At 37.4% G+C, this 21,748-nt stretch overlaps 1 protein-coding gene across 2 annotated transcripts in view; it reads right to left on the reverse strand.

Moving 5' to 3' along the window:
- Positions 1–21,748, reverse strand: part of ERAP1 (endoplasmic reticulum aminopeptidase 1) — a 103,311-nt gene that overhangs the window by 62,999 nt on the left and 18,564 nt on the right. The window contains exon 1 of one of the 2 annotated variants that reach the window (XM_043913658.1): positions 15,539–15,744. The exons of the other annotated variant lie outside the window; for it this stretch is intronic. Coding sequence (XP_043769593.1) covers positions 15,539–15,737 — 199 coding nt within the window. The 5' untranslated portion in view covers positions 15,738–15,744. Of the gene's footprint in view, positions 1–15,538; positions 15,745–21,748 lie in introns of those variants that run through there. 2 annotated transcript variants of the gene reach the window in all.

Consider the following 21,748-nt stretch of genomic DNA (forward strand, 5'->3'; position numbering starts at 1 on the left):
CAAAGAGTAGGAAATCTGAGACTGGTAAAAGCATGAGGTGTCATCCACGACTGTGGTGTCATCTAAGGCATACAGAAACCTGTATGCAGGTCAGGAAGCAACAGTTAGAACTGGACATGGAACAACAGACTGGTTCCAAATAGGAAAAGGAGTACGTCAAGTCTGTATATTGTCACCCTGCTTATTTAACTTATATGCAGAGTACATCATGAGAAACGCTGGGCTGGAAGAAGCACAAGCTGGAATCAAGATTGCTGGGAGAAATATCAATAACCTCAGATATGCAGATGACACCACCCTTATGGCAGAAAGTGAAGAACTAAAGAGCCTCTTGATGAAAGTGAAAGAGGAGAGTGAAAAAGTTGGCTTAAAGCTCAACATTCAGAAAACTAAGATCATGGCATCTAGTCCCATCACTTCATGGCAAATAGATGGGGAAACAGTGGAAACAGTATCAGACTTTATTTTTCTGGGCTCCAAAATCACTGCAGATGGTGATTGCAGCCATGAAATTAAAAGACGCTTACTTCTTGGAAGGAAAATTATGACCAACCTAGACAGCATATTAAAAAGCAGAGACATCACTTTGTCAGCAAAGGTCCATCTAGTCAAGGCTATGGTTTTTCCAGTGGTCATGTATGGATGTGAGAGTTGGATTATAAAGAAAGCTGAACACCAAAGAATTGATGCTTTTGAACGGTGGTGTTGGAGAAGACTCTTGAGAATCTCTTGGACTGCAAGGAGATCCAACCAGCCCATCCTAATGGAAATCAGTCCTGAGTGTTCATTGGAAGGACTGATGTTGAAGCTGAAACTCCAATATTTTGGCCACCTGACGTGAAGAGCTGACTCATTTGAAAAGACCCTGATGCTGGGAAAGATTGAGGGCAGGAGGAGAAGGGGACGACAGAGGATGAGATGGTTGGATGGCATCACCAACTCAATGGACATGTGTTTGGGTGGACTCTGGGAGTTGGTGATGGACAGGGAGGCCTGGTGTGCTGCAGTTCATGGGGTCGCAAAGAGTCAGACACTACTGAGTGAACTGAACTGAACTGATTCACTGGGATGGTTTTTGCCTAAGTTTTATTTGTTTTTTAATGTCTATTTAGGAAAAGCAAAAAAAGAAGTAAAACTCAAGGGTTTTACCCCATTCAAATAAGCCCTATTCCTTTTCATCTCTTTTATACAGGACTTTTTAAAAAAGAAGGATCCCAAATGGGTACTGTGATGGAGTAAATACGGCCACTCAGTTCAGCCAGCGGGGTGTTTTTTAAACATGTGAATTGGCAGGGCATTCTCCCTTTGGCCAGCACATCATTTCTGAACAATTTTACTGCAGTAGTTTCACATATTCCTATTACCCACAGGACCCTTACTGCAGTAGTTTCACATATTCCGATTACCCACAGGACCCTTGAAAGTATCTGAATTTTTGACCCCTGGCTTGAATGTGTGGTTTTCTTCTCCAAGAAGACCTCCAGCTCACCATGGCCCCTTAATTTTTTTCACCGTGATTTTGAGATTAATTGGTCATTAGAGATGGTTCCGTTTCTCTAACTGCAGGAAAAAAATGGTACCCTGAAGCTGAAATAAACTGGGTTATAGAAATGTTTATTAGATATACTTATTGGTGCAGGGTTTAGCTGTAAAAATAACCCTTGCCTCTATTCCCACAAGGTTCAAACACCCACGGTATTTATGAGGTAGTATTGAAGAGGGGAGGGAACAGAATAAAAAATAGTGTCACAATGTTAACGTTTAAAATTGTATCAAGCGTTTTGGGATCTGAGACCTCCCTCTAAACCCTAGCTCTAGTTCACACCTTCCAAAATAGAGCTTTCCTGTGTTTTTGCTTACATTTTAATAAAGCCCAGGCAGAGGAAGACAGTTTTGGATGAAACTGCAAAGACTTGGAGTAGTTCTAGGGAGTCCTTTAATTCATGGCCACAAGGGATAAGTGCTCTTTTGTATCCTTTTAAAAGTCAATTGGCTATAGAAGACAAGTGATTACGAAGTTAAAAATAAAACTGAAATGCTTCCCTCTGTTAAGGAATGAAAATATAAAGACATTTTCTGGAATTGGCTGCTTTTCATCTTTTAATAGCAGTTTCCATTTCCTTTTCCCCTCCACCTCACATTTCCCCCTGCCTCCTCTCCCCTGCATGCGACTCACCCCTGCAAAAAACAAAACAAAACAAAACAAAACAAAACAAAAAAAACAAAAAACTGAAGCTCTCAAATGCTTATCTAAAAAACACTAGACCTCTGTGTTGGTTAACTCAATGAAGGTAACGGAAGAGTAGTGGGTTCTGAAACAGTAACCATTATTTTTTCTACTGGGCCAGTTTAAAGTCTGTGTTGGTTAACTCAGTGAAGGTAATGGAAGAGTAGTGAGTTCCGAAACAGTAACCATTATTTTTTCTACTGGGCCAGTTTAAAGTCAACTTTATTAGGTTTTAGAATTATTTTCCAAGTAAGACTTTTTAATTCACAGACTAACCTATTTAAAGCTACTGTGATAAATTAGGTCTATTAGAAATGACCCACACTCAACTTGCAAATTATTTTAAATTTCAACCTGAAATTCTCCAGGCTTTTAAATAAAAATAGAAATTTCCTATTAAGCACACACAGAATAGAACCCTTGAAAATAAAGGCACTGTTAGGGGAAGCACACTGTTTGAAACCGCGCACCCTGGCCAGGCACCATAGTAACCATTTGCATGAGTTATTTTGTGACAGGAGATCCTGATAAGGAATAGGAAACTAATAAGCCACCACCAACCAGAAGAGTTCGGGAAAGGTTGAGAGAAGACACTGCCTGTCCGTCCACCTCCCAGAATCCCTCTCCGAGCATCCATCTTGGCTGAGCGATGCGTGCGCCACCAGGAAAGACTCTGAATTAGAATGATTGGCCAAATACCACCCGGAAACTAATCCCATTACCATAAAACCCAAGACTGTGAGCCACGCGCAGAGCAGTTCTCCTGGGTTCCTTTACCCTCCTGCTCTCCACCCGGGGGTCCTTTCCCAATAAAGTCTCTTGCTTTGTCAGCATGTGTCTCCTCGGACAATTCATCTCTGAGTGTTAGACAAGAGCCCAGTTTCAGGCCCTGGAAGGGGTCCCCCTTCCTACAACAGCACCATCTCTCCTGCCTTTTGTGATATCTAACTCCAAGTACCTTTTTATTTTCTACGTCTTACAGGATCAAGCCTTTATAGACTTTTTTGTTATTGAAATATAGTTGACATATGAATTTGTGTAAGGTGTGTAAAATGTTGATTTGATATACTTATGTATTAAAAATAATTAACAACATAGCATCAGCTAACACTTCCATCCCATCACATAATTACCATTTGTGTGTCTTTTATTTCTTTATCATGCCTGATTTCTGTAGCTCAGATTACCAGCTGAATAAGATTAGTGAGAGTGGGCATCCTTGCTTTATTCCTGATCTTAGAGGAAAAGCACTCAACATTTCACAGTGAGTACGACATATGTGGCCTTTACTATTTTGGGGTATGTTCCTTCTGTAACCAACTTGTTGAGGGTTTTTGTCCTAAAAAGGGTGTTGCATTTTCTCAAATGCTTTTTTCTCATTATTGAGATAATCTAATTTATAGGTCTTTTATGGATCATTTGTTATTTAGTTGCTAAGTTATGTCCACCTCTTTTGTGACCCCAGGAACTGTAGCCAACCAGGCTACTCTGTCTGTGGGATTTTCCAGGCAAGAATATTGGAGTGGGTTGCCATTTCCTTCTCCAGGGAATTTTCCTGACCCATGGATCAAACCTGCAGCTTCTGCACTGCAGGCAGATTTTTTACCATTGAACCACCTGGGACATAACTACAATATAAATATTGATAAATTTTTAAAGTTTATAATTAACTAATTTAAATGGATAAAAGTAAATAGATTACTAATAATATAAAAGGTTCTAGATTCAGTATTAAATGTATTTTAGTAATAATAATTAGCATTTATTGGACATATTAGGTGTTAGTCTTTTAAATTCTCAGTTATAAACATTACTTACTTGCTACATTTCAGCAACTCTAGATACCTGATAGGGAAAGGCCAATAAGCCTCAAAATAATCTAGATTTTAAGAAATTACTCACTCACTGCAATCAAAATTAACTTTGTATTCTTCTTCCTGGCATTTTAGTTCTGCTTTTTCATTGCTTTAAACAAACTCTGCAGTTCCCTAGGATCTCATCCCAAATAACTTACACATGTGTACAGATATTATTGCCCTAATAGAAGATTACTTGTTTTTTTCACATACTAAATAAAATACAAAGGATTTTCAGAATTCAGTATGAGTTTCTTTAAACCATTGTATCCTACAGCATTAGCATTACTGGCAGGCTGAACTGTTTCAAATTTTACTAAATCCAAGAATGCCTTTAATGGAGAAGGAATTGAAACCATCATTTTCCCCATAGCAACAAATGAACTAGCCATTTTTCTATATACATTAAGACTTCCTGATTGAATTTTTCCCATTACTGTGATCTTTTGATACATTCTAATCCAACAACACTAACCATTTTAGATTCTATGAACACAGACATTATTATCTATAAAAAAAAACACGTTTCCTGGCTGACATAATAATCAGCTCAATATTGAATTAAAGAAAACACTAGGAAGCAGGATTAAGAAATTGCAACATGTGGTTTAGTTTCCTTGAGGGCAAATTGCCTCATAAATTAATGATGATTCACTCTTTTATTCTTCATGATTTTTATATGTATTTTTTGAATAACTAATATATGCCCAAGTGCAAAAGGCAAAGAGTACAAAATGGTACACAGGGGAAAGTAAGTCTCATCGGTGGAAATGCTGTTCTCCATTAGCGAGTACATAAAACATGTTTGGATAGCAAGTTGGCATTAACTAGGAAGGTTGAAAGTGTGGAATTTCTACCTCTGCTAATGATGGGGAAAGCAGACCAATTCTCCCAGTGATGACTAAAAAAGCTTGACAATTCTTAAAAAAAAGAATCTTAAAAAAATTTACCAAACAGCTAATGAGATGTTGAAGAGAGACGTTTGGGGTCACTTTGAAAGAAATTTTGAAAAAGCTGGAGTCTAGGGTCATCCAAAGACGGGGACCCTGGGAAGCCCTATCTCACTGTGGGATGAGACATTGGAAGCCTGCACCCCAGGAATAACGATAAACTTGGAAGGAAGTTAGCCATCACACTGACTGCAGACCAGTTCCAGGTCCTCAAGGAGGCCTGAAGTTGGATGACAATTCTGGCACTTGATAGAGGGAAATGAAAATATTCTCTGGAGGAAAATAACATAATCCTAGGCCCCAAATTTTCTCTAGAGAAGAAAATGTGCACCATCCAGCTATGTAACTTCAGAAAACTGTAGCAATATGCACCAGGGGACATGCAAAAACAAAAACTGTTATAAAAAACAAAGAAGGGCAATATATAAGATTTAGGGATTCAATCCAAGAAGAATATATAACAATTACAAATATATATGCACTCAACATAGGAGCACCTCAATATGTAAGGCAAAACTAGCAACCATAAAGGAGAAATCAACAGTAACGATAATAATGGGTGACTGTAACACCCCACTTTCATCAACAGACAGATCATCAGACAGAAAATTTAAAACAAAACACAGCCCTTAAATGATACTTTAGACCATCTAGACTGAATTGCTATTTATGGAGCATTCCATGCAAAAACAGCAGACTATACCTCGTCTCAAATGTACATTGAACATTCTACAAAATTGACCACATGCTGCGCCACAAAGCAATCCTTGGTGATTTTAAGAAGAGTGAAACCATATCAAACATCTTTTCTCATCACAACAGTATGAGATTAGAAATAAAATACAAGAAAAAAACTATAAAAATCACATCACAAACATGTAGCAGCTAAGCAATGTTCTACCAAACCACCAATGGATCACTAAAGAAATCAAAAGAAATGAAAAAATACCTGAAGAAAATGAAAACAAAAACACAATGGTCCAAAACCTATGAGATGCAGCAAAAGCAGTTCTAAGACTGAAGTTTATAGCAATAAAATGATACCTTAAGAAATAATAAAAATCTCAAATAAACAACCTAATCTTCCACCTAAATCAGTTACAGAAAGAATAATCAAAACCTAATGTTAGTAGAAGAAGAGAAATCATGAAGATCAGAGTAGAAATAAATAAAATATAGACAAAGAAAATAATTGCAAGGATCAGTGAAACTAAAAGCTGGTTCTGTGAAAAGATAAACAAAATTGATAAAACTACAGCCAGACTCATCACTTAGAAAAAAAAAAAAAGGAAAAGGACTCAAATTAATAAAATTAGAAATGAAAAAGGAGAAGTTACAACTGACTTCACAGAGACACAAAGGCTAGTAAGAGACTACCAGGAGCAACCATATGCCAATAAAATGGATAACCTGGAAGAAATGGGCAAATTTTTAGAAAGATGCAGTGTCCTAAGACTGAGTCAGAAAGAAATAGAAAATAAGAACAGATCAATCATAAGAACTGAAATTGAAACTATGACTTAAAAACACCCAACAAACAAAAGTCCAGCACTTGATGGCTTCAGAAGTGAATTCCATCAAACACTTAGAGAAGAATTAACATCTATTCTTCTGATTCTGCTCCAAAAAATTGCAGAGGAAGGAAAACTTCCAAATTCATTCTTTGAGGCCACCATTACCCTGATAACAAAATGAGACAAAGATATCACAAAAAAGAAAAATACAGGCCAATATCATTTATGAATATAGACACAAAAATTCTCAGCAAAACATTAGTCATCAGGATCCAAACATAATTAAAAACATCATACAGCATGATTAAATGGGATTCACCTAGGGATGCAAGAATTTTTCAATATCTCCAAATTAATCAATGAGACTCCACATCAACAAAATTAAAAATTAAAAATATATATATCTCAAAAGTTTTATAAAATTCAGCACCTAAATGTATGACAAAACCCACTGAAATGTTGTGAAGTAATTAGCCTCCAACTAATAAAAAAATTAAAAAAAAAAAAATTCAGCACCTAACTTATGATAAAAACCATCCAGAAAGTGAACATATCTCAACATAACACAGGCCATCTATGACAAACCTACAACTGACATCATACTCAACAGTGAAAAGCTGAAAGCATTTCATCTAAGTTCAGAAACAAGACAAGGATGTCCATTCTTGCCACTTTTATTCAACATAGTTTTGGAAGTCCTAGCTATAGCAATCAGAGAAGAAAAAGAAGTAAAGGGATTCCAGACTTGAAAAATAAGAAGTTACATAGTCGCTACTTGCTGATTACATGGTACTATATGTAGGAGGTCCTAAATATGCTACCTGAAAACTACTAGAACTCAATGAATTTGGTAAAGTTGCAGGTTACAAAATTAACACACAGAAATCTGTTGCATCTCTATACTTAGTGTTAGTCAATGTAAAATCAGAAAGAAATTCAAGAAAGTATTCAACTTACCATCACATCAAAAAGATAAAATATATAGGAATAAACCTACCAAACCTGTACTCTGAAAATGATAAGATGCTAATGAAAGAAATCAAAGAAGGCACAAACAGATGGAAAGATATAGAATATCCTTGGATTGGAAGAATCAAAATGATCAAAATCACTAAACTGCCTAAGGCAATCTACAGAGTCTACAAAATTCCTATCAAATGAACCATGACATTTTTCACAGGATTAGAACAACAACAACAAAAAATCTCCGAATTTGTATGCGGACACAAAGGAGCAAACATAACCCTAAAGAAAGTCATCAAATCATAAAAGAAGAGAACAAAAGAACAAAGTAAGAAAAAAGGTCTACAAAAACAAATCCAAAACTATTAATGGCAATGAGAACATACATACTGATAATTACCTTCAATGTAAATGTATTACGTGCTCTGACCAAAATACATAGGCTGGCTGAATGGAAAGCAAGATTCAGATTTATGCTATTTATTAGAGGCTCAATTCAAATCTAGAGAGACAGACAGATTGAAAGTGAGGGGATGAACATTGAAGACAAAGATGGACACTACATAGTGATCAAGGGATCAATCCAAGAAGATATAACAATTGTAAATATATATGCACTCAACACAAGAGCACCTCAATATAAGGCAAATATTAATAGTAACACATTAATAGTGGGGGACTTTAACACACCGTTTATATCAATGGACAGTTTATCCACACAGAAAATCAATTAGCACAATTGGTCTTTAAATGACATGTTAGAATAGGTAAACTTAGTTGCTATCTATAGAACTTTCCAACCAAAAGCAGAATACATACTGTTTTCACATGCATATGAAACATTCTCCAAAATACATCACATGCTGGGCCACAAAACAGGCCTTGGTAAATTTCAGTTCAGTTGCTCAGTTGTGTCCAACTCTGTGACCCCATGGACTGCAGCACGCCAGGCCTCCCTGTCCATCACCAACTCCCAGAGTTTACTCAAACTCATGTCCATCATGTTGGTGATGTCACCCAACCATCTCATCCTCTGTCGTCCCCTTCTCCTGCCCTCAATCTTTCTCAGCATCAGGATCTTTTCCAATGAGTCAGTTCTTTGCATCAGGTGGCCAAAGTACTGGAGTTTCAGTTTCAACATCAGTCCTTCCAATGAATATTCAGGACTGATTTCCTTTAGGATGGACTGGTTGGATCTCTTTGCAGTCCAAGAGACTTTCAAGAGTCTTCTCCAACACCACAGTTCAAAAGCATCAGTCCTTTTGTGCTTAGCTTTCTTTATAGTCCAACTTTCACATCCATATATGACTACTGGAAAAACCATAGCTTTGACTAGACAGACCTTTGTTGGCAAAGAACTGCTACAAGTAACTATTTGTCAAGTCAATAAAATGGACAAGCTAGAAGAAACAGAAAGATTCTTAGAAAGGTGCACTCTCCCAAGACTGAACCAGGAAGAAAGAGAAAATACAGAGAGACAACTCACCAGTACTAGAATTGAAACTGTGATTAAAAACCTCCCAAAAACAAAAATCCAGGACCTAATGGCTTTGCAGGTAAATTCTACCAAATACTTAGAGAAGAGTTAACACTTATCCTTCTGAAACTGTTCTAAAAATCTGCAGAGGAATGAACACTTTCAAATTCATTGTATGAGTCCTATATCACCCTGATATCAAAACCAGACACACACATACACACAAATTGTAGGCTAATATCACTGATGAACACTGATGCAAAAATCCTCAACTAAATAATAGGAAACTGAATACAACAATACATTTAAAGGATCACACACCATGGTCAGCTGGAACTTATTCCAGGGATGCAAGGATTTTTCAATATCCAAAAATTGATCTGTGTGATACAGCACATTAAGAAAGAATGGAAAGGCCATGATCATCTCAATAGATGCAGAAAAAGCTTCTGATAAAATTTAGCACTCATTTATGATAATAATAATTTTAAAAAAACCTCTCCAGAAAGTGGGCATAGAAGAAACCTACCTCAATATAGTAAAGGGCATATATTATAAGCTTACAGCTAACATCATACTCAACAGTGGAAAGCTGAAAGCATTTCCTCTAAGATAAAGCATAAGACAAGAATGTTCACTCTTGCCACCTTCACTTAACAAAATTTTGGAAGCCCTAGCCATGGAAATCAGAGAAGAAAAATAAATAAATGGAATTCAAATTGAAAAAGAAATACAACTGTTACTGTTTACAGATGATACAATACTATACATAGAAAATCCTGAAGATGCTACCAGAAAACTACTCGAGCTCATCAATGAATTTGGTAAAGTTGCAGGATGCAAAACTAATAACACAAAACTCTGCTGTGTTTATTAACAAACAAGATTCTGGATTTCTATGCACTAACAATGAAGTATCTAAAAGGGAAATTAAGGAAACAATATCATTTACCATTGCATCAAAAGGAATAAAATACCTAGGAATAAACCCATGTAAGGAGGCAAAAGATCTGTACTCAGAAAACTATAAAGTGCTGATGAAAGAAATCAAAGATGAAACAGATGGAAAGATATACCATGTTTTTAGATTGGAGGAATAAATAGTCTCAAAATGACTATACTACCCAAAGCAATCTATAGATTTAATGCAAGCCCTATCAAGTTACCAATGGCATCTTTCACAGAACTAGAACAAAAAAAATTTTTTTCTATTTGTATGGAAACACAAAAGACCCCAAATAGCCAAAGCAAACTCGAGAGAAAATAAAAAAAATCAAACAAAAAAGGGTGCTGGAGGAATCATACTCCCTAACTTCACAGTACAGCACAAAGGTAGAGTCATTAACACAGCATGCTGCTGCTAAGTCGCTTCAGTCGTGTCCAATTCTGTTCGACCCCATAGATGGCAGCCCACCAGGCTCTGCCATCCCTGGGATTCTCCAGACAAGAACACTGGAGTGGGCTGCCGTTTCCTTCTCCAATGCATGAAAGTGAAAGTGAAAGTAGAGTCGCTCACTGACTGACTCTTCACGACCCCATGGACTCAGCCTACCAGGCTCCTCTGCCCATGGGATTTTCCAGGCAAGAGTACTGGAGTGGGCTGCCATTGTCTTCTCCCGAAACAGCATAGTAGTGCCACAAAAACAGAAATATACACCAATGGGACACGACAGAAAGCCCTGAAATATCCTCGTGAACCTATGATCAATTAACCTACAACAGAGGAGGCAAGGATACACAATGCAGAGAAGACAGTCTCTTCAATAAGAGGTGCTGGGAAAACTGGACATGTGAAAGAGTGAAACTAGCATGTTCTGTAACACCATACCCAAAAATAAGCTCAAAATGAATTAATTACCTAAATATAAGACCCAATATTATAAACCACCTAGAGAAAAACATAAGCAGGACACTCTTTGACATAAATCACAGCAATATCTTTTTTGATCTGTCTCTCACAGTGGTGAAAATAAAAGCACAAATAAACAAACAGGACCTAATTAAACTTAAAAGCATTTTCACAGCAAAAGAAACCATACATAAAGAGATAACCTATAGAATAGTAAGAAGTATTTGTAAACAATGTGACTGAAAACCAATTAATATTCAAAATATACAAATAACACATACAGTGTGATATCAAAAAACAAGCAAGCAAACCAAACAAAAAATAAGCAACTCTAAATAGATATTTCTCCAAACAAGACATACATGTCTTCTTCTCCAAAGAAGACATCTAAAGATGATCAAAAGGCACATGAAAAGATGTTCAACATTGCTAATTATTAGAGAAATGCAAATCAAAACTACAATGAGGTATCACTTTACACTATTCAGGACAGCCATCATCAAAAAGTCTACAAATAATAAATGCTAGAGATGGTGTGGAGAAAAGGGAACCCTCCTACATTATTGGTGAAAATGTAAATTGCTTTAACCACTGTGAAGTATAGTATGGAGGTTCCTTAAACAACTAAAAATAGAGCTACCATGTAATTCTGCAGTCCCACTCCTGGGCATATACACAGAGAAAACCATCACTCAAAGAGATGCATGCATCCCAATGTTCATTGCAGCACTATTTACAATAGCCAAGACATGAAGCAACCTAAATATCCATCGATAGATAAATGGTTAAAGAAGATGTGATACATACATACATACACACACCAATGGAATACTAATCAGCCATAGAAAAAGAATGAAATAATGCCATTTATAGCAACATGGATGGAGCTAGAGCTTATCATACTAAGTCAGACAAAGAAAGATAAATGCCATATTATATCACTTACATGTGCAGTCCAAAAAGAAAATGATACAAATGAACTTATTTGCAAAATAGAACCAGATCCACAGACAAAGAAAACAAAATTATTGCTTCCAAAGGGGAAAATGGTGGGGGGGGAGATAAATAAGGAATTTGGAAGTAACATAAAAACACAAATATGTGTAAAATAAACAAGGACCTACTGTATACCTCAGGAACCATACTCAATATTTTATAATAACCTATATTGGAAAAGAATCTTTAGAAGTATATATATACATATATATAACTGAATCATTTTGCTATACAGTTGAAATTAACACATTTTAAATCAACTATACTTCAATTAAAAATAAATTAATTTTTAAAAAGAGTTGCTTTCAATTGTTAGTACCATAGGATTTGGGGCTCCTTAGTAACTCGACTACATCCATAATTACAGTGGGATTTCATGGAAGAAAAATGATTTGATTAGCTCACTGTTACAAGAGTCTCCTTCTACACATTAATTTTCTTTTTTGTAAAGATGTGTGTGTGTAGTTTGACAAACAAGCTAAACTCCTGGGTTTGCGGTTTAACAGACTGGGTTTCTACTCCAGCACTGCCAGTTTCTATCTGTGAGAGGTCCTTACCCTTTCAAGCCTGGGTTTTTTCATCTGTAAAACAGAAATAATAACCCCAATCATAAAGAATGCTGTGCATAGCAGGTACATCATTAATATTGATTCTTTCTTTCATTTTAACACAGTTATCAGGCCATGTCCAATTTAAAGAATTTAATTTAGTTGCTAAATTGTTGTGTGGTAAGAGGCATCCTGAGTTTGATGAGTATAAACTTCCAATGAGACAGAATTTTCACGTTTTGCCTGGTACACAGCAAAATGAATTACTTGAAGAAGGATAAAGATAGATTTAGGAACATAATCAAAATGAAATAAATGAAAATCAGTGGCTGCAATTTGCTGATATTCTTCTGTAAAGAACATTGGGAACAGACCTGGGCATGTGATCCTTGAAAGTGTTTGATGCTGTGTGAAGAAATAATTTTGCGGTTTCACTGTCATTACTGAATGATTGCTGCATTGTGCTTAACCCAAACTGTTTGTCATCTAATGAAGATTCATTTCTAATGTTTTGTTAAGATACAAATATTATTCATGCAAAGAGACATGAGATAATAATTCCCTAGTAACATGCAGTTTTTCAGATCAACTGAATCAAACTGATTGAAGGACGTTTATTTTGTTTATTTTTATTGATATACAGTTGATTTACAATGTTGTATTAGGTTCAGATGTACAGGACAATGATTCAGCTTTCAAATTTTTTTCCATTATAGGTTATTACAAGATATTGAAAATAGTTTCTTATGATATATAATGGGTCCTTGTTTATCTATTTTATATATAACAGTGCATATCTGTTAATCTCAAATTCCTAATTTATCCCTCCCCCTCCAACTTTTAATTTTACGTTTTAAAGAAGCACTCCCACATGATTCTTATGCATACAGCTAATTTGGAACCACTAGAATAGTAATTGCTGTATGTTGAACACTTGCAGATCTTAAGAAATACTGTGAAGCTGTTAGGAGTACACAGGTGGTTGAGAAGTTTGCTCTGATACCAGTGAAAAAGGTAACACCATGACACTGTCTGTGGCTTGAGGTAATATTATAGCATTGCCAGTTGAGAAGAGTATAACCTGTTTGTTGACTATCCCAGAAGGCTCAAAGGTAACTGGAACTGCCGAGTGGGTTACGACAAAAGCTGCTCTGGAACTGCTCTGGGGCTTGTTGAGTGATTCTTGCTACATCAAGCGTCCTCAGGGACTTACCATGTTCCCTGAGGACACCGAGGTCAGGACATTTCCCTCATTTAATGGTATGAATCACTAGAAGGATCTTGAAAAACACAAATGAAAGCCAGATAGAAGCTCAGGTGCTGGTCTCAAATATTAATCCTGTGGTCAGAAATCTCTACCAAACAATTTAACAGTAAAATGCATGAAATCATGTTTAAAAAAAAAAAAGATGCTTTAAAAATTTTATTGCTGATTATTATTTGGTATCTTTATGTACATGATTTTAAAGTCAAAGTTTATAGTGTGCCCTTTTCCTGTGTAACCATGTTTTAAACTGCATGATGACAGCTACATTCAGTTATAGAAATGTAAATAAATCATCTGAAGCCAGCAGAAGCAGTAAGGGGCCAGGCCCATCCTCCTTGTTAGTTACCATAAACCTCATTACCTAGGTCATTAGCCAGGTCAGGGTCTTCAACAGGAGTAATCAGGCCTCTGGGAACACAGGACTAGCCAAGGGATACCCAGGCAAACAGGTGGCTCTCAGGGGATCAGTTTCCAGAACCCCAACTTCACACATTATCCAAGCGCCTCCTGAGGTTTAGAAGTCATATAAGATCTTCTTTCCACCTTTGCTTTATTTTACAAAGAAAAGCCAACCTCTCCCCATGGCTAATCTTACTATGATGCAATCCCTAGGTTGAGAAAACCTCCATGATGCAAATAAAGAAAATGAAATATTCTTGTTGATGTTGAGAAAATGAATGCCTCTAATGACTGGGTAATAAATCCATTTTCATTTCTAAATGATTTCAAAGTCTGGTTTCAACAAAATTAAAGGAATACATAGCTAATTAGAAACAGTTCTTAATGATAGTTTGAGGTGTGATTTTGGGTATGTAAGTGGAGAAGAGTTCAAAGAATTGAGTGACGCCGTCAGAATAAAATTCATTACATTCTCAACTAACTTACGTGAACAAAGCTCTTCAGCAGTTATACAATAACAATTTAAAATAGAAATAAAATTGACACTGAATTTGGCCTGTTTCTAGCAAAAAAAGAGTCATACACAAATGCATTGATTGAAAAGTAAGACTCGAGGAGGAGCCAAGATGGCAGAGGAATAGGACGGGGAGACCACATTCTCTCCTGCAAATTCATCAAAAGAATAATTGAACGCAGAGCAAACTTCACAAAACAACTTCTGATCGCTAGCTGAGGTCATCAGGCACCCAAAAAAGCAACCCATTGTCTTCGAAAGGAGGTATGACAAAATATAAAAGATAAAAAGAGAGACAAAAGAGCTAAGGACTGAGATCTGTCCCGGGAAGGGAGTCTTAATAGAGGAAGTTTCCAAACACCAGGAAACCCTCGCACTGGCGAGTCTGGGGGAAGTTTTTGAATCTCGGAGGGCAACCTGACTGGGAGGGGAACAATAAATAAAACCCACAGATTATGTGCCTAAAAGCAACTCCCAGCAGAAAAGTACCCCAGACACCGGCACCCGCCACCAGCAAGTCGGGGCAGAATGGAGAGGAGCGGGTGGCATTGCTTAGGGTAAGGACCGGGCCTGAGTGCCCTGAGGACAATCGGAGGGAGCTTTTGTGAGTTACCAACTTAAACTGTGGGATAGCAAGAGAGAGAGAGAAAATTAACCGGCCCGAACACACTGCCGGCCGTCCACAGAACAAAGGGACCGAGAAAGTCCAGAGAAGAGCTCGCAGGCTGCGGACCGGCCCAGCCCCGCCGGAGGCAGGAGGCAGGGAGGAGGGGAAGGGGGCAGGCTCGGCCCCAAGGACCGCATCCCCTACCACACTGCAAACAGGCCTCCACTTTCGAAACAAAGACCTCCTGAGATTGTGGATGGTCGACATCCGCTGGGAGGGTCGCGGCGAGACACAGGGCCAGGCACCCGACTGGTGCGGCCGGGGACTGGGGCTGGGGCTGGGGACGCGGAGGGCAAAAGGCGCGCACTCACCTGACTGACACGGGCGGAAACTGAGACTGGGATTGCGCAGGGAAGAAGGCGCACCGCACCCAGGGAAAGTGCGCCGGTCAAGCTTCTGGCTGCCTGCACCGCTCCGACAGGGAAGGCACAAAACGCAGGCGCAGCCAAGTCCGCGCTTTTGTGGAACACCCGAGGGCAGGAACCGCGCGCAGCGCAGGGCACGCTCCATATAGAGCAGCCGGGAGCCTGAGCAGCGTAGAGGGGGGAGCAGCGCCAGCCCCTCCCCGCAGTGCCAGCCTCTCCCCGCAGCGCCAGCCCGTCCCCGCGGCGCAAGCCCCTCCCCGCAGCGCCAGCCCCTCCCCGCAGCGCCAGCCCCTCCCCGCAGCGCGACGGAACTAGCAACCTGAACAAGAGACCACCTCCGCCCGCCTGTGTCAGGGCGGAAATGAGGCACTGAAGAGCCCAGCAAACGGAAGCCAAATAAACAAAGGGAACCGCTTCAGAAGGGACTGTTGCAACAGATTAAAACCCCTGTAGAAAACACCGACTACACAAGAACGGGCCTGTAGATATCGAGAAGTGTAAGCTGGAACGAGGAGCTATCTGAAACTGAACTGAACCCACACTGACCTCAACAGCTCCAGACAAATTCCTAGATATATTTTTATATATTTTATATATATATATAAAAAATATATATTATATATATAATAATATATTTATATATATTTTTACATATTATATATTATATTTATATATTGCATGTATTATATATTTATATATATATTATATATTGGTATATATATTTTATATATTTATATATTTTATATATATTTATTTATATTTTCTTTTTTCTTTTTTCTCTTTTATTTTCCTTTAAAATTCCCTATTACTCCCTCATTACTCTTTAACTTTCATTTTCATAGATTTTTATGATTTTTTTAATTAGGAAAAAAATTTTTTTTTTCTCTTCTATTTTCTATTTTTCTTTTTCTCTTATTTCCTTTTAAAGTCCTCTATTACTCGTGTACTACTCCTTAATTTTCATTTTCATTACACTATAACCTTACAAAAAAAAAAAAGAGAAGCCCTATTTTTAAACCGAACTTCATATATATTTCTAAAATCTTGTGTGTGTGTGTGTTTTGGTTTTTGTTTTTAATGTTGTATTTTCAAGAGTCTAACCTCTACTCTAGATTTTTAATCTTTGTTTTTCAGTATACGATATAAATTGTGGACATTTAAGAATCCAATATTCAGTTCACATTTTTATTCAGCAATGTGTTGATTACTCTCTCCCAATCTTGACTCTCTGTTTTCTACCTCAGAACACCTCTATTTCCTCCTTTCCCCTTCTCTTCCCAATCCAATTTTGTGATCTTTGTGGGTGTCTGGGCTACGGAGAGCACTCTGGGAACAGACAACTGCATAGATCTCTCTCTCTCCTCTTGAGTCCCACTTTTTCTACTCCTGCTCATCTCTATCTCCCTCCTCCCTCTCCTCTTATTCATTTAATTCTGTGAACCTCTCTGGGTGTCCCTCACCGGGGAGAATCTTTTCACCATTAACCTAGAAGTTTTATTATCAGTGCTGTATAGTTGGAGAAGTCTTGAGACCACTGGAAGAATAAAACTGAAATCCAGAGGCAGGAGACTTAAGCCCAAAACCTGAGAACACCAGAAAACTCCTGACTACATGGAACTTGAAGTAATAAGAGATTGTCCAAAAGCCTCCATACCTACACTGAAACCAACCACCACCCAAGAGCCAATAAGTTTTAGAGCAGGACATACCATGCAAATTCTCCAGCAACGCAGGAACATAGCCCTGAACGTCAACATACAGGCTGCCCAAGGTCACACCTAACACATAGACCCATCTCAAAACTCATTACTGGGCACTCCATTGCACTCCAGAGAGAAAAAATCTAGTTCCACGTGCCAGAACACTGACGCAAGCTTCCCTAACCAGGAAACCTTGACAAGCCAATCGTCCAACCCCACCCACTGGGTAAAACCTCCACAATAAAAAGGAACCACAGACCACCAGGATAAAGAAAACCCACTCCAGACACAGCAATCTATACAAGATGAAAAGGCAGAGAAATACCCAACAGGTAAAGAAACATGAAAAATGCCCACCAAGTCAAACAAAAGAGGAGGAGATAGGGAATCTACCTGAAAAAGAATTTAGAATAATGATAATAAAAATGATCCAAAATCTTGAAAACAAAATGGAGTTACAGATAAATAGCCTGGAGACAAAGATTGAGAAGATGCAAGAAATGTTTAATAAGGACCTAGAAGAAATAAAAAAGAGTCAATTAAAAATGAATAATGCAATAAATGAGATCAAAAACACTCTGGAGGGAACCAACAGTAGAATAACGGAGACAGAAGATAGGATAAGTGAGGTAGAAGATAAAATGGTGGAAATAAATGAAGCAGAGAGGAAAAAAAGAAAAAAGAATCAAAAGAAATGAGGACAACCTCAGGGACCTCTGGGACAATGTGAAACACCCCAACATTTGAATCATAGGAGTCCCAGAAGAAGAAGACAAAAAGAAAGGCCATGAGAAAATACTCGAGGAGATAATAGCTGAAAACTTCCCTAAAATGGGGAAGGAAATAGCCACCCAAGTCCAAGAAACCCAGAGAGTCCCAAACAGGATAAACCCAAGGCAAAACACCCCAAGACACATACTAATCAAATTAACAAAGATCAAACACAAAGAACAAATATTAAAAGCAGCAAGGGAGAAACAACAAATAACACACAAAGGGATTCCCATAAGGATAACAGCTGATCTATCAATAGAAACCCTTCAGGCCAGAAGGGAATGGCAGGACATACTGAAAGTAATGAAAGAGAATAACCTACAACCTAGATTACTGTACCCAGCAAGGATCTCATTCAGATATGAAGGAGAATTCAAAAGCTTTACAGACAAGCAAAAGTTGAGAGAATTCAGCACCACCAAACCAGTTCTTCAACAAATGCTAAAGGATCTTCTCTAGACAGGAAATGCAGAAAGGTTGTACAAACCTGAACCCAAAACAACAAAGTAAATGGCAACAGGACCACACCTATCATTAATTACTTTAAATGTAAATGGGTTGAATGCCCCAACCAAAAGACAAAGATTGGCTGAATGGATACAAAAACAAGACCCCTATATATGCTGTCTACAAGAGACCCACCTCAAAACAACAGACACATACAGACTAAAAGTGAAGGGCTGGAAAAAAATATTTCACGCAAACAGAGACCAAAAGAAAGCAGGAGTCGCAATACTCATATCAGATAAAATAGACTTTCAAATAAAGGATGTGAAAAGAGACAAAGAAGGACACTACATAATGATCAAAGGATCAATCCAAGAAGGAGATATAACAATTATAAATATATATGCACCCAACATAGGAGCACCACAATATGTATGGCAAACGCTAACGAGTATGAAAGAGGAAATTAATAGTAAGCAATAACAGTGGGAGACTTTAATATCCCACTCACAACTATGTATAGATCAACTAAACAGAAAATCAACAAGGAAACACAAACCTTAAATGACACAATGGACCAGCTAGACCTAATTGATATCTATAGGACAATTCACCCCAAAACAATCAACTTCACCTTTTTATCAAGTGCACACGGAACCTTCTCCAGAATAGATCACATCCTGGGCCATAAATCTGGTCTTGGAAAATTCAAAAAAACTGAAACCATTCCAGTCATCTTTTCTGACCACAGTGCAGTAAGATTAGATCTCAATTACAGGAAAAAAATTGTTAAAAATTCAAACATAAAAAAAAAAAAATTCAAACATATGGAGGCTAAATAATAAACTTCTGAATAACCAACAAATCATAGAAGAAATCAAAAAAGAAATCAAAATATGCATAGAAATGAATGAAAATGAAAACACAACTCAAAACCTTTGGGACACTGTAAAAGCAGTGCTAACGGGAAGGTTCATAGCATTACAGGCTTACATCAAGAAACAAGAAAAAAGCCAAATAAATAACCTAACTCTACACCTGAAGCAACTAGAGAAGGAAGAAATGAAGAACCCCAGGGTTAGTAGAAGGAAAGAAATCTTAAAAATTAGGGTAGAAATAAATACAAAAGAAACTAAAGAGATCATAACAAAAATCAACAAAGCTAAAAGCTGGTTTTTTGAAAAAATAAACAAAATTGACAAACCATTAGCAAGACTCTTTAAGAAACAAAGGGAGAAGAACCAAATTAACAAAATTAGAAAGGAAAATGGAGAGATCACAACAGACAACACTGAAATACAAAGGATCATAAGAGACTACTACCAGCAGCTCTATGCCAATAAAATGGACACCTTGGAAGAAATGGACAAATTCTTAGAAAAGTATAACTTTCCAAAACTGAACCAGGAAGAAATAGAAGATCTTAACAGAGCCATCACAAGCACAGAAATCGAAACTGTAATCAGAAATCTTCCAGCAAACAAAAGCCCAGGACCAGATGGCTTCACAGCTGAATTCTACCAAAAATTTAGAGAAGAGCTAACACCTATCTTACTCAAACTCTTCCAGAAAATTGCAGAAGAAGGTAAACTTCCAAAGTCATCCTATGAGGCCACCATCACCCTAATTCCAAAACCAGACAAAGATGCCACAAAAAAAGAAAACTACAGGCCAATATCACTGATGAACATAGATGCATAAATCCTTAACAAAATTCTAGCAAACAGAATCCAACAACATATTAAAAAAATCATACACCATGACCAAGTGGGCTTTATCCCAGGAATGCAAGGATTCTTTAATATCCACAAATCAATCAATGTAATACACCACATTAACAAATTGAAAGATAAAAACCATATGATTATCTCAATAGATGCAGAAAAAGCCTTTGACAAAATTCAACATTCATTTATGATTAAAACTCTCCAAAAAGCAGGAATAGAAGGAACATACCTCAACATAATAAAAGCTATATATGACAAGCCCACAGCAAGCATTACCCTCAATGGTGAAAAATTGAAAGCATTTCCCCTGAAATCAGGAACAAGACAAGGGTACCCACTCTCACCACTAATATTCAACATAGTTTTGGAAGTGTTGGCCACAGCAATCAGAGCAGAAAAAGAAGTAAAAGGAATCCAGATAGGAAAAGAAGAAGTGAAACACTCGCTGTTTGCAGATGACATGATCCTCTACATAGAAAACCCTAAAGACTCTACCAGAAAATTACTAGAGCTAATCAATGAATATAGTAAAGTTGCAGGATATAAAATTAACACACAGAATCCCTTGCATTCCTATACACTAACAATGAGAAAACAGAAAGAGAAATTAAGGAAACAATACCATTCACCATTGCAACAAAAAGAATAGAATATTTAGGAGTATATCTACCTAAAGAAACAAAAGACCTATACATAGAAAACTATAAAACACTGATGAAAGAAATCAAAGAGGACACAAACAGATGGACAAACATACCGTGTTCATGGATTGGAAGAATCAATATTGTCAAAATGGCTATTCTACCCAAAGCAATCTATAGATTCAATGCAATCCCTATCAAGCTACCAATGGTATTTTTCACAGAACTAGAACAAATAATTTCACAATTTGTATGGAAATACAAAAAAACCTCGAATAGCCAAAGTAATCTTGAGAAAGAAGAATAGAACTGGAGGAATCAACCTGCCTGACTTCAGACTCTACTACAAAGCCACAGTCATCAAGACAGTTTGGTACTGGCACAAAGACAGAAATATAGATCAATGGAACAGAATAGAAAGCCCAGAGATAAATCCATGAACCTATGGACACCTTATCTTCGACAAAGGAGGCAAGGATATACAATGGAAAAAAGACAACCTCTTTAACAAGTGGTGCTGGGAAAACTGGTCAACCACTTGTAAAAGAATGAAACTAGAACACTTTCTAACACTATACACAAAAATAAACTCAAAATGGATTAAAGATCTAAATGTAAGACCAGACACTATAAAACTCCTAGAGAAGAACATAGGCAAAACACTCTCCGACATAAATCACAGCAGGATCCTCTATGACCCACCTCCAAGAATATTGGAAATAAAAACAAAAATAAACAAATGGGACCTAATGAAACTTAAAAGCTTTTGCGCAACAAAGGAAACTATAAGCAAGATGAAAAGACGGCCCTCAGATTGGGAGAAAATAATAGCAAATGAAGCAACAGACAAAGGATTAATCTCAAAAA

The sequence above is a fragment of the Cervus elaphus genome, chromosome 9 (assembly GCF_910594005.1).
Source record: "Cervus elaphus chromosome 9, mCerEla1.1, whole genome shotgun sequence".
Lineage (NCBI taxonomy): Eukaryota > Metazoa > Chordata > Mammalia > Artiodactyla > Cervidae > Cervus > Cervus elaphus.